Below are 13,984 nucleotides of genomic sequence, written 5' to 3' on the forward strand. Positions count from 1 at the left end.
GAAAAGATAATCATTTGTTCCTAGTCATTCCACCGCATGGGTGTAATACAGCACAAACATTATAGTCCAAGGGTCTGTAAACCTTTATTTACTTATATTCAATACAAACCATCCTGAGCTACTAACATCATTAGTGTTGTAATAGTGACCTCATCAGACACAATTGCATTAGTTCCCACCTTATGCACAACAACCAGCAGTGATCACTTCAGTGAATCAGACAGGGTTCCCAGCAATAAAATGAACAAGCATTTGCAATGCAATGGGTCTTGCAGTTGTTTGACTTAGAGCTATTGGTGCTGTAAATTCATAACTGGACTTTTCTTGCCACATAATTCCAGTGGCCCTGCATAAAGCTAAAGCACTTCCATTTACCTTCTTCCTTTATCTGCAGCCAAAATTGAAAATGTTGCCATTTAGCGTCCTAATTTAAATCTGCCATGCTAATTCTAATAGAATACCACCTTCACCACCCCGCCATCAGAGTTGCTGGCTGGCTAACACAATTCCCTAAACAAGACATCCAGGGAGGAGTAATGAGAGAAATAAACTAGGAGGGTCACCCAAACATATCAAGAGTGTTCAAACAGTCACAGTGTAATAAGGATGTTAAGTTGGCCGAAATCATTGTCATTATTGCAGTAAGGAGAGCTTAATAAAACATATACAATTATCATATAAACCCAATAAAAACCTTTATCAGAAATAAATGTTTGGCATTAGACTGTAATGCTCAGAACAGCCCTTCGAGGACACCACAATGAAAATAGTATGTGTAAGAATCATGGTAATGTTACCATATAGTTAGCCCCTAAAGGGCATAACCACATGAAGGGAAAATGACAGAAAGTATTGCAGTGTAGCTGTATACTTAGCCCCTAGATGGGGTAGTGCATTGCACATTTTCAGTCAGCTGTAAAATGAAAGTTCCAACCATGAGAGAGGTTGCAAAGACACTGAATGGCGGGAGGGGTTATTATTTTGGGGTTCCCACTAACCTAGTGTGGGGACCCAGAGATGTTCTAGACAGAATGAGGAGGATGTGGTGAACATTTTGGAAGTGGTCCCATTTCCTAGGACCACCAGAGGCTGAGTTATGAGCAAAAATGTTTTGTAAAAGAATGCCCTGCAAAGCACTATGGGACGACTGAGCGCAGCAAACACTGTAGTATGTTGATTATAATGCTGAGAACAGCCCCTAGAGGATAACACAATAAAAATATAATTAGTAAGAAACATGGTCATGTAACCTAATAATTAGGGCATAAACACGTTAAATTTGAATGACACAATGTAATGTAGTGCAACCATGTATTTAACCCATAGAGGGCATAGTGCACATTTTCAGGCCTAGCAGGCCTAATACAATACTAAGGCCCTTATAACAGAAAATATTCCAAGCTGTAAAACAAAAGTTCCAGCCATAGGAGAGCTTAAAAGGGGACAGAGTGGTGGGAGTGGGTTATTATTTTGGGGTCCCCACTAACCTAGTGTGGGAACCCAGAGATGAATTAAACAGTGTGTGTCATGCTGAACGTTTTGGTAGTGATCCAGTTATGGACATAATTGTTTTGAAAAAGAATGCTTCAAAAGCATTATGGGACGACTTTCATTGAATGCAGTGAATATTGTAGTATTGCAGATTTCTGTTTTTTAGTAAAGCGTTTATCAATTATAGATGTTTTTGGGAAAGCTATGGAGCATAAGGGGGAGAGCCAAAACAAATGGCTCTGATTAGGGAATAGTGTGAGCAATGTTACCAGCACTCCAAAACCATTGATGGAGTTTGCGCTCTGTGAGGGCCATGGCTGGGGAGAGACAAAAATAAAAAAATAGTTCACCCATGCTGTAGTATATATCAGTGATCAAGCAGGTATCCATGTAACAGAGTCAGTCTCCAAGGCGGTAACAAAACCCCACCAAGAGTGGACAAGCGTAAATCAATTACCAATGACATGAAGGGATTTTTGAAAGGCAAGCCCACTAACGAGTAAAAGTGATGGACGTGAGTTTGGCGTGGTTAAAAGCCCACAATACTTACAACAGGTCAAAGCACTTTTGCCCTTTATCTAAAAACACTCTGTCAATTTCATAGACAGTCATAGCTGCAAAGCACCAACGTAATACTATTTGTAATGAGTTTTCAAAAAACCACACGATTTAGAGCTCAAATACTAGCTTTAAATATATTGTGGAAATTGAAGCATTGTTGTCCAAACATCAGCATAGGAGTTCTGAAAATACTCACATTTCTGCCTCTAATACATGTTTCTATTTTGGTTTTCATGTATAAATTCAGCTACTCAAAAGCTTCAAATTTAGAAGGCTGGGCTTCATACAGGAGATCTATTTACAGGGAGCTGGAGAGCTACCAGTAGCTCAAGAACTACTTGCTGGAGAAGCCCAATGTAGTCAACATCCTATCTATGTGAAATGTTTGTGTAGATTCCTAGCCTGACACCTGGAGGTATTAAATCATGAAAGATACTAACTCCAGAGAACTGCAGTTACAGGTAAGTCATGTCTTCACAATTAAACCATGTGCTTTAATAATGCATGCACTATAAAAGGACATGCATTTACTATGATGATTCCAGGGTTATATGCATTTTAAATATATTGTTATGTGCCACACATAGCAGTCATCATTATGGATGTACATGTGGTGTTTTTTTTTTTCTTCCAAAGAAACGTTTGTGCAAGTGTTAACGTAATAAACTGTAGGTTTTGAAATATAAAATGAGCTAACCTGAATGACTCCTCTCTGTTTTTCTTTACACAATTATAGAAGTGGAGATCGATTTATTGAAGAAAAGACCTTATTATTGGCTGTTCGATCGTTTGTTTTCTTTTCCCAATTGAGCGCCTGGTTGAGTGTATCTCATGGTGCTGTCCCCCGTAACATTCTGTACAGGTACGTTGGTGGTATATTAAAAAGTATTTTGTGTCGCCTGCATTTGTGTTATTCTGTTGCATTGCAGTTTTTATTTAGTGACCTGTTGGTGGAAAGTAAACAACTATTCCTACACACCAGGTAGCGAAAACAAAATATGTAATTTAATTGTAAATAAATATAGCTGCACACCTGCAGGAGATGGGTGCAAAGGAGTTGATAAAATGTCCATGGCAATTGAGTTATTTTGTTTAGTGTACCAATCTTCCTTCTGTTATTCTGATTGATATATATGTGTCTGTGTAAGTATGTGTGTGTGTATGTGTATGTATATATGTGTATACATGAACAAGGCTACGGCTGAAACGCGTTGGGAGGAGTAATCTGTGAAGAGTAAAAGCTTTAATCACACTGGAAGTGTCCTGACCTTTCTTGTTATTACAAGAATTTGTTGTGTATTTTATGGTGTTTCTCGAAGCCATGGTCGGACCGCCACCTTTTTGAGCCTCGGTTATTCGGGTCCTCTTTGGTGAATATATATATATTATATATATATATATGTTCGGCGGCATGTGTAGCTGCAGATACACATGCTATGCACAGGTCCTGCCATCTAGTGTTGGGCTCGGAGTGTTACAGGTTGTTTTTCTTCGAAGAAGTCTTTTCGAGTCACGGGACAGAGTGACTCCTCCTTTTCGGCTCCATTGCGCATGGGCATCAACTCCATCTTAGATTGTTTTCTTTCCGCCATTGGGTTCGGATGTGTTCCTCTTCACTCCGGTTGTTCGAGTCGGAAAAAACTTTTAATTCATCGAAATTCGTCTGTATTGTTCTCTATCGCGTCCTATCTAGCATTGACACCTCAGTACCGGTGGACACATCTTCGGTTGCCCTTCGGGGCTCCAGCGCCCAGCTTGGGCCTGGCTTGCCCGACCGCAAGAAGCGTCAAAGCCTCATGGACCGGACCCCGTTCAGATTCTGCCCTCGGTGTCACGCCAAGTATCCCTACACAGATCAACATCATGTCTGTAATCTGTGTTTGTCTCCAGATCACTGAGAGGATACTTGTGAAGCCTGTAGATCCTTCCGTTCCAAAAAGACCTTGCGAGACCGAAGAGCGAGAAGGTTACAGATGGTGTCCAAGAGCACCGAACGCCTCGACGCGGAAGAAGAGGAGATGATTCACACTGCCATCTCCGTTCAAGGTTCCGATTCCGACAAATCCGACGTCGACCGACCACCGACAGCGGGCCAGCACGTGAGTACACTTGCCCCGACCCAGACCAAGACCAAACATAAGGCCTCGGGGACGCCACTGCCAGAAGGCCTGTAAAAAATCGACCGGTGACCAAGTAACACCTTCGGCACCGAAAAAGGCCACACCTGCCTCGAAGTCTTCGAACTTGAGTCGAGACACATGCTCCCAAACCATACGGCACCGACCCGTCAAGTCGAGACCCCGAAAATCACTTTCCGAACCGAGGCCAAGTACCACCCCGGGCCCTTCGGTGCCGAAGAAACTGGCTTCGGAGCCGAAAAGACAGTCCTACACAGAGGAGCATGGACTTTCAGAACAGCTTAAAGAAACCCATAGATTTGAGGAAAAGCTACAACAAATGGAGGATTTTGATGACAGACAAGCCAGGATACAGATCCACCAGGACACTGGCAAGATCCTCGCAGCACCTCCTCTCAAAATTAAAAGAAAACTGGCCTCCATGGACGTTATGACACTGATCAGCCAACGGCTAAAGTGCCAAGAGAGAAATCTCCGCCTCGCCAGTTTTCTCCTCACCAGTCTCCTCCTCACTCTCCTCAATTAACTGACTTTCCACCTGCTACACCCACTGCACAGTCTCCTACACACACTATGCAGTCACATCAGGACACAGATCCATGGAATCTTTATGATGACCCTGTATCAGATAACAGCCCTGAGTGCTACCCATCTAAGCCCTCTCCACCTGAGGATAGCACCTCGTATACACAAGATTAAGCTAGGGCAGCAGCTTTCCACAACATAAGCATGCACACGGAACCACTAGAGGACGACTTTTTATTCAGTACATTGTCCTCAACACACGCCACATACCAAGCTTACCCATGCTCCCAGGTATGCTCAAACATGCCCAGCAGATATTCCAGGAGCCGGTTAAAGGAAGAGCTATAACCCCAAGGGTAGAAAAAAAGTACAAACCACCACCCTCAGACCCGGTGTATATCACACAACAGCTGCCCCCGATTCAGTAGTGGTCAGTGCTGCAAGGAAAAGAGCTAACTCGCAGTCCTCTGGAGATGCACCCCCTCCAGATAACGAAAGCAAAAAAAAATTATGCTGCAGGGAAAAGGGTGGCGTCACAAGCAGCCAATCAGTGGCGCATAGCTAATTCACAGGCCCTCCTCGCTAGATACGATAGCGCTCATTGGGATGAGATGATGGACTTTATTCATCATCTCCCCAAGGAACACTAAAAGAGAGCTCAACAGGTGGTAGAGGAGGGACAAGCGATAACAAACAACCAGATAAGATCAGAGCTAGACTCAGCTGATACAGCCACAAGGACTATAAATACGGCTTTCACCATTAGGCGGCATGCATGGCTCAGATCATCAGGTTTTAAACCTGAAATCCAACAGGCTGTCCTCAACATGCCTTTTAACCAACAGCAATTATTCGGCACACAGGTGGACACAGCCATAGATAAAATGAAAAAAGATGCCAACACTGCTAAAGCGATGGGAGCGCTTTATTCATCCCCATACAGAGGCACATTTCGGAAGCCTCAATATAGGGAAGGCTTCAGGTCACAGCCCTCCGAGCCATCCACCTCACAAGCCAAGCCCTCATACCAAACACAATATCAAAGAGGGGGATTTTGGGGATCCTACAGAGGACAATTTCCCAAGTCTAGGGGAAAATTCCAATCCTCAAAGCAAGCCACCAACAACAAACAGTGACTTCGTCAACACCTTCCCTCAACACACTTCCCCTGTGAGAGGAAGACTGAAAATGTTCCACGAGCAATGGTTAGACATCACAACAGACACATGGGTACTATCCATTATCCAACATGGTTACTGCATAGAGTTCATACAATTTCCTCCGGACATTCCCCCAAAAGCGCACAAACTTTCATCGCAACATCTTGCAATGTTACAAACAGAGGTACCGGCACTATTGCTCAAGCAAGCCATAGAACTAGTGCCTCATCATCAAAAAGGAACAGGGGTTTACTCCCTGTACTTCCTTATTCCCAAGAAAGACAAAACGCTGAGGCCAATATTAGATCTCAGGACTCTCAACCTCTACATCCGATCAGAACACTTTCACATGGTGACACTACAAGATGTAGTCCCATTGCTGCAACAGGAAGAATTTATGTCAACACTGGATTTAAAAGATGTGCATTTTCACATACCCATCCATCCAGCTCACAGAAAATACCTCAGGTTTGTTATACAAGGAAAACATGGCCAATTCAAGGTATTACCCTTCGGATAAAAACAACCCCCAGAGTCTTTACAAAATGCCTTGCCGTAGTAGCAGCATACATAAGGAGACAACATATGCTTTTTTTCCCATATCTCGACGATTGGCTAATAAAGGCCAACACTCAAAAACAGTGTCAACATCACACACGTTATGTAATAGATACCCCACACACACTAGGGTTCTCGATAAATTACCAAAAATCACACCTGCAATCATCGCAAATTCTGCAGTATTTAGGAGCTACACTCAACACTCGAAAGGCGCTTGCAAGTCCAAGCCCACAAAGAGTGCAGTCGTTCCACACCATGTTGCCAAAAATCCAGCCAAATCAGCACTACACTGTCTGTTTTGTCATGAAACTCCTAGGCATGATGGCATCATGCATCGCGATTGTCCCAAACACACGGTTACACATGCGGCCCTTACAACAGTGCCTTGCAAAACAATGGTCGCAGGCACAGGATCATCTCCAAGATCTAGTGTTGATAGACTGCCAAACACACTATTCGCTTCAGTGGTGGAATCCCACAAATTTAAACAAAGGGTGGCCTTTTCAATACCCTGTGCCTCACGCCATTCTCACAACAGATGCATCAATGATTGGATGGGGAGCACATCTCAACAATCACAATATTCAGGGACAGTGGGACAGCGGGACAGCAAACAGAAGCAGCTACACATAAATCACTTAGAACTGCTAGCAGTCTCTCTAGCACTTAGGGCCAGATGTAGCAAAGGGTTTGCGAGTCGCAAACGGTGAAAAACGCCGTTTGCGAGGCGCAAAAGCCCCTCTGCTATGCAGAAATGCATTTTGCGAGTCAGATCCGACTCACAAAATGCATTTCCGACTCGCAAATAGGAAGGGGTGTTCCCTTCCTATTTGCGACTTGCAATGCTATTCAATTTCATTTGTCTACCAAAAGTCATCTCACCGTTTCATCTAAACCAAACAGTGGAACTTCCAGTTTTCTTCCAACAGCCAGAGTCAGTGGCAGAAAGAGCACTGCATACATAAGATATTAAAAAAGCTCTAATGTATTACATCAACAGAACAAAATCATTTCGTAAAATTAAACAGTTGTCGCATTCCAAAAACCCCATGCTGGTAATCCTATATCCAAACAAGGCATAGCCAGATGGATAGTGAAATGTATACAAACTTGTTACCTGAAAGGTAAAAGGCAACTGCTCATTACGCCAAAGTCCCACTCGACTAGAAAAAAGGGAGCAACAATAGCGTTTCTGGGAAACATAACAATTACAGAAATTTGTAAGGCAGCCACTTGGACGACACCTCATACTTTTACCAAGCATTACTGTGTAGATGTGTTAGCAACACAACAAGCCACAGTAGGACAGGCTGTACTAAGAACATTATTTCAGACAACTTCCACTGCTTAAGGGAGGATTACTGCTTTGTAGTCTATGCATATCGTGGCATGTTCCGCTGCAGATTCACATGCGCCCTCCCTCCTCCCGGGGAGCCTGTAGCTGTTTAAGTTATAATTAAAAATTTGTACATATGTATATAAACATTCCTTTATTTAAACTTTGTAGATACATCTCTATTCAATTGCATGGACATCTCTCTCTTTACACTCTATCACTCCTACCTTACTCTCTGCGGAAAAACAATCTAAGATGGAGTTGATGCCCATGCGCAATGGAGCCGAAATATATATATATGTTCGATGGCATGTGTAGCTGCAGATACACATGCTGTGCACAGTCCGCCATCTGGTGTTGGGCTCGGAGTGTTACAAGTTGTTTTTCTTCGAAGAAGTCTTTTCGAGTCACGAGACCGAGGGACTCCTCCCATTTCGATTCCATTGCATATGGGCCTCGACTCCATCTTAGATTGGGTTTTTTTCCGCCATCGGGTTCGGACGTGTTCCTTTTCGCTCCGTGTTTCGGGTCGGAAAGTTAGTTAGAATCTCAGAAAAAATCGTCTGTATTGTTTGCGTTCGGTATCGGGTTAGTTAGAACAAATCGACACCGAATTTTGAAGAGCTCCGGTGGCCCTTCGGGGTTTTTTCGATTCCCCCGTCGGGGCCTGGTCGGCCCGGCCACGTGCGACTTCAAGGCTGATGGAACGGACCCCATTCCGCTTCTGCCCAAAATGCCATAACAAGTATCCGTATACGGATCAGCATCTGGTCTGTAACTTGTGCTTGTCCCCCGAGCACAGGGAGGATACCTGTGAAGCCTGTTGAGCGTTTCGGTCGAGGAAGACGCTGAGAGACCGAAGAGCCAGGAGACTACAAATGGCGTCCACGCCGACAGGTCAAGAACGTTTCGAGGAGGAAGAAGAAGCTTTCTCCGTCCACGAGTCGGATTCTGAAGAACTCAACGTCGAAGAAACACCCCAAACCGTGAGTAAGACGTCGAAAATCAAGACTCACGAGAAGACCACAAAAGCCCAGGGGACGCCACCGCCAACAGGCCATGGCTTAACCCGAAAACTAGGTGACTGATCCAAGGCACCGAAAAAGGGCATGCTGGTGTCGAAGTCATCCGACTCCGGTCGAGATACCGCCACACAGCAACCTCGGAGCCGAGACAGGGGCTCCGAGAAACTTCGGCACAGAGACAGCGGCACCGAGACACCACGCCGAAAACAAAGAAGGTTTCTTCGGAGCCTAAAAAGACTTCCGAAAAGGTTTTGGTTCCGAAACAGCCAGCCTCTGAGCCGAAAACTAGTTCCTATACAGAGGAACAAGGATTAACCTCCCAATTACATAGATTTGGAGAGGAGCTTCAAGCTGTAGAGCCTGACTACACGCAAAGAAGGCTTCATATTCATGAGGACACAGGGAAGATAACCACTCTTCCCCCAATCAAAATAAAAAGGAAACTTGCCTTTCAACAAAAGGACAAGCAACCACAGGCAAAAGTGGCAAGGAAAACAACCCCACCACCGTCTCCACCACCATCAATACATGCATCACCAGCAACAACTCCACCACTGATGCATTCACCAGCTCATACTACAATGAGTCAGGATGATCCCGATGCATGGGACCTTTACGATGCTCCAGTGTCTGACAACAGCCCAGACTCCTATCCTACAAAACCGTCACCACCTGAGGACAGTACATCCTACACACAGGTGGTCGCAAGGGCAGCCGAATTTCACAACGTCACCTTACATTCTGAACCAATTGAGGATGACTTTCTGTTTAACACCCTATCCTCCACCCATAGCCAGTACCAAAGCCTTCCCATGCTCCCAGGAATGCTAAGACATTCAAAACAAATATTTCAGGATCCAGTTAAAGGCAGAGCCATAACTCCAAGGGTGGAGAAAAAGTACAAGCCACCGCCAACAGATCCAATCTATATTACAACACAACTAACACCAGACTCAGTAGTTGTCGGGGCAGCTCGTAAGAGAGCCAACTCTCATACCTCAGGAGACGCACCACCTCCAGACAAAGAGAGCCGCAAATTTGATGCTGCGGGAAAAAGGGTGGCAGCACAAGCAGCAAATCAATGGCGTATTGCCAATTCACAAGCACTTTTGGCAAGATACGACAGAGCTCATTGGGATGAAATGCAACATTTCATCGAACACTTACCCAAGGAGTTCCAAAAAAGAGCGCAACAGGTGGTGGAAGAGGGACAAAGTATCTCAAATAATCAGATACGGTCTTCCATGGATGCAGCAGATACAGCTGCAAGAACAATAAACACTGCAATCACGATACGAAGGCACACATGGCTGCGCACTTCAGGGTTCAAGCCGGAAATCCAACAAGCTGTGCTCAATATGCCATTTAATGAACAGCAATTGTTTGGGCCGGAGGTAGACACTGCCATTGAAAAACTCAAAAAAGACACTGATACAGCCAAAGCCATGGGCGCACTCTACTCCCCGCAGAGCAGAGGCACATTTCGAAAAACACCTTTTAGGGGAGGGTTTCGAGGTCAACCCACAGAAACCACAACCTCACAAACAAGGCCTACTTACCAGGGTCAATATCAGAGGGGAGGTTTTCGGGGGCAATATAGAGGGGGCCAATTCCCAAAAAATCGAGGAAAATTCCAAGGCCCCAAAACTCCTCAAAATAAACAGTGACTCACAAGTCACACAACCCCATCACATAACACCTGTGGGGGGAAGACTAAGCCAATTTTACAAACTTTGGGAGGAAATAACAACAGACACTTGGGTCTTAGCAATTATCCTGCATGGTTATTGCATAGAATTTCTCCAATTCCCTCCAAACATCCCACCGAAAACACACAATATGTCAAAACAACATATAGATCTTCTAGGACTAGAAGTTCAAGCATTGCTACAAAAGGACGCAATAGAATTAGTACCGAATCTACAAAAAAACACAGGAGTTTACTCACTGTACTTTCTTATACCCAAAAAGGACAAAACTCTGAGACCAATACTAGATCTCAGAACACTAAATACCTACATCAAATCAGACCACTTTCACATGGTCACGTTACAGGACGTAATCCCACTGCTCAAACAGCAAGACTACATGACAACATTAGACCTAAAAGATGCGTATTTCCATATACCAATACATCCTTCACACAGGAAATACCTAATGTTCGTATTCCAAGGAATACATTACCAATTCAAAGTGTTGCCATTCGGAATAACAACTGCGCCAAGAGTTTTTACAAAATGCCTGGCAGTAGTAGCTGCACATATCAGAAGGCAGCAAATACATGTGTTCCCGTACTTAGACGACTGGTTAATCAAAACCAACACGCTAAGACAGTGTTCACAGCACACAAAATATGTCATACAGACCCTTCACAGGCTAGGTTTCTCCATCAACTACGCGAAGTCACACCTTTTGACGTGTCAAACACAGCAATACTTAGGAGCGACAATCAACACAGCAAAGGGATTGCCACTCCAAGTCCACAAAGGGTTCAAACATTTCACAAGGTAATACAGGCCATGTATCCAACACAAAAGATACAAGTCAAAATGGTAATGAAACTCCTAGGCATGATGTCTTCATGCATAGCCATTGTCCCAAACGCAAGATTGCACATGAGGCCCTTACAACAGTGCCTAGCATCACAATGGTCACACGCACAGGGTCAACTTCTAGATCTGGTGTTGATAGACCGGCAAACATACATCTCGCTTCTATGGTGGAACAGTACAAATTTAAACCAAGGGCGGCCTTTCCAAGACCCAGTGCCACAATACGTCATAACGACGGATGCTTCCATGACAGGGTGGGGAGCACACCTCAATCAACACAGCATCCAAGGACAATGGGACATACATCAGAGGCAGTTTCACATAAATCACTTAGAACTGTTAGCAGTATTTCTAGCGCTGAAAGCATTTCAACCCATAATAACCCAAAAATACGTTCTTGTCAAAACAGACAAAATGACAACAATGTATTATCTAAACAAACAAGGAGGGACACACTCGACACAGTTGTGCCTCCTAACACAAAAAATATGGCATTGGGCGATTCACAACCACATTCGCCTAATAGCACAATTTATTCCAGGGATTCAGAACCATTTGGCAGACAATCTCTCTCGAGATCACCAACAAACCCACGAATGGGAAATTCACCCCCAAATACTAAACAATTACTTTCAAATTTGGGGAACACCTCAAATAGATCTATTTGCAACAAAGGAAAGCTCAAAATGGCAAAACTTCGCATCCAGGTACCCACAAGATCAATCCCAAGGCAATGCTCTATGGATGAACTGGTCAGGGATATTTGCGTACGCTTTTCCCCCTCTCCCTCTCCTTCCATATCTAGTAAACAGGTTGAGTCAAAACAAACTCAAACTCATACTAATAGCACCATCATGGGCAAGGCAACCTTGGTACACAACACTACTAGACACTGCTATGCAAATAAGTGGAAAAGATTTGTGTATTACTGCCATAATAATCAAATTCAGCCATTACACGCATCTCCAAAAGATATAGTGGGATATTTACTACATTTGCAAAATCAAATCTAGCTTTCTCTTCCATAAAGATACATCTCACCGCAATATCAGCTTACCTGCAAATTACTCATTCAACTTCACTATTTAGAATACCAGTCATTAAAGCGTTTATGGAAGGCCTAAAGAGAATTATACCACCAAGAACACCACCTGTTCCTTCATGGAACCTCAACATTGTCTTAACAAGACTCATGGGTCCACCTTTCGAGCCCATGCATTCTTGTGAAATGCAATACTTAACGTGGAAAGTTGCAGTTTTGATTGCCATCACATCTCTAAGAAGAGTGAGTGAGATTCAAGCATTTACCATACAAGAACCATTTATTCAAATACATAAAAATAAAGTAGTTCTAAGGACAAATCCAAAGTTTTTACCAAAGGTTATCTCACCGTTCCACTTAAATCAAACAGTAGAATTACCAGTGTTCTTCCCACAGCCAGATTCTGTAGCTGAAAGAACACTACATACATTAGACATCAAAAGAGCACTAATGTACTACATTGCCAGAACAAAACTAATTAGAAAAACAAAACAACTATTTATTGCCTTTCAAAAACCTCATACAGGAAATCCAATTTCAAAACAAGGCATTGCTAGGTGGATAGTTAAGTGTATTCAAACCTGCTATCTTAAAGCAAAGAGAGAGCTGCCTATTACACCAAAGGCACACTCAACCAGAAAGAAAGGTGCTACCATGGCCTTTCTAGGAAATATTCCAATGAACGAAATATGTAAGGCAGCAACATGGTCTACGCCTCATACATTTACCAATCACTACTGTGTAGATGTGTTAACTGCACAACAAGCCACAGTAGGTCAAGCTGTACTAAAAACATTATTTCAAACTACTTCAACTCCTACAGGCTGAACCACCGCTTTTGGGGAGATAACTGCTTACTAGTCTATGCACAGCATGTGTATCTGCAGCTACACATGCCATCGAACGGAAAATGTCACTTACCCAGTGTACCTCTGTTCGTGGCATTAGTCGCTGCAGATTCACATGCGCCCACCCGCCTCCCCGGGAGCCTGTAGCCGTTTAGAAGTAGATCTTGAACATTTGTACATTTGTAAACATATTACTTTAACCTTTATTATGTACATACGTATTCATTCCATTGCATGGGCACTATTACTAACGTACACAACTTCTACCTCACCCTCTGCGGGGAAAACAATCTAAGATGGAGTCGACGCCCATGCGCAATGGAATCGAAATGGGAGGAGTCCCTCGGTCTCGCGACTCGAAAAGACTTCTTCGAAGAAAAACAACTTGTAACACTCCGAGCCCAACACCAGATGGCGGACTGTGCACAGCATGTGAATCTGCAGCGACTAATGCCACGAACAGATGTACACTGGGTAAGTGACATTTTCCATATATATAGATATATAGATATATATTATTTTTTTATTGTTTCTTTTTTTTTTTTTAGATATATCTATGTCTGTGTGTAGTATATAGTACTTTTCAAAGATCGCAAAAATTTACATTTTTGGTTTAATTGATGCTAAAGGAAAGGAAACATCTTAATTCTGAATAAACCTATATCATAATGTATTTTTAGTCTGAAAATGGTAAAATTCAGAAGATATGATGTTTGCTTAACTTCCTAAAAATGTATTGTGGAAA

The 13,984-nt window shown here is 43.3% G+C and overlaps 1 protein-coding gene across 1 annotated transcript in view; it reads left to right on the top strand.

The window, feature by feature from the left end:
• ATOSA (atos homolog A) overlaps window positions 1-13,984 on the top strand; it is a 257,996-nt gene that overhangs the window by 66,590 nt on the left and 177,422 nt on the right. The window contains exon 4 of the mRNA XM_069222452.1: window positions 2,789-2,914. Coding sequence (XP_069078553.1) covers window positions 2,789-2,914 — 126 coding nt within the window. The remainder of the gene's footprint in view (window positions 1-2,788; window positions 2,915-13,984) is intronic.

This window comes from Pleurodeles waltl, chromosome 3_1 (assembly GCF_031143425.1).
Source record: "Pleurodeles waltl isolate 20211129_DDA chromosome 3_1, aPleWal1.hap1.20221129, whole genome shotgun sequence".
Lineage (NCBI taxonomy): Eukaryota > Metazoa > Chordata > Amphibia > Caudata > Salamandridae > Pleurodeles > Pleurodeles waltl.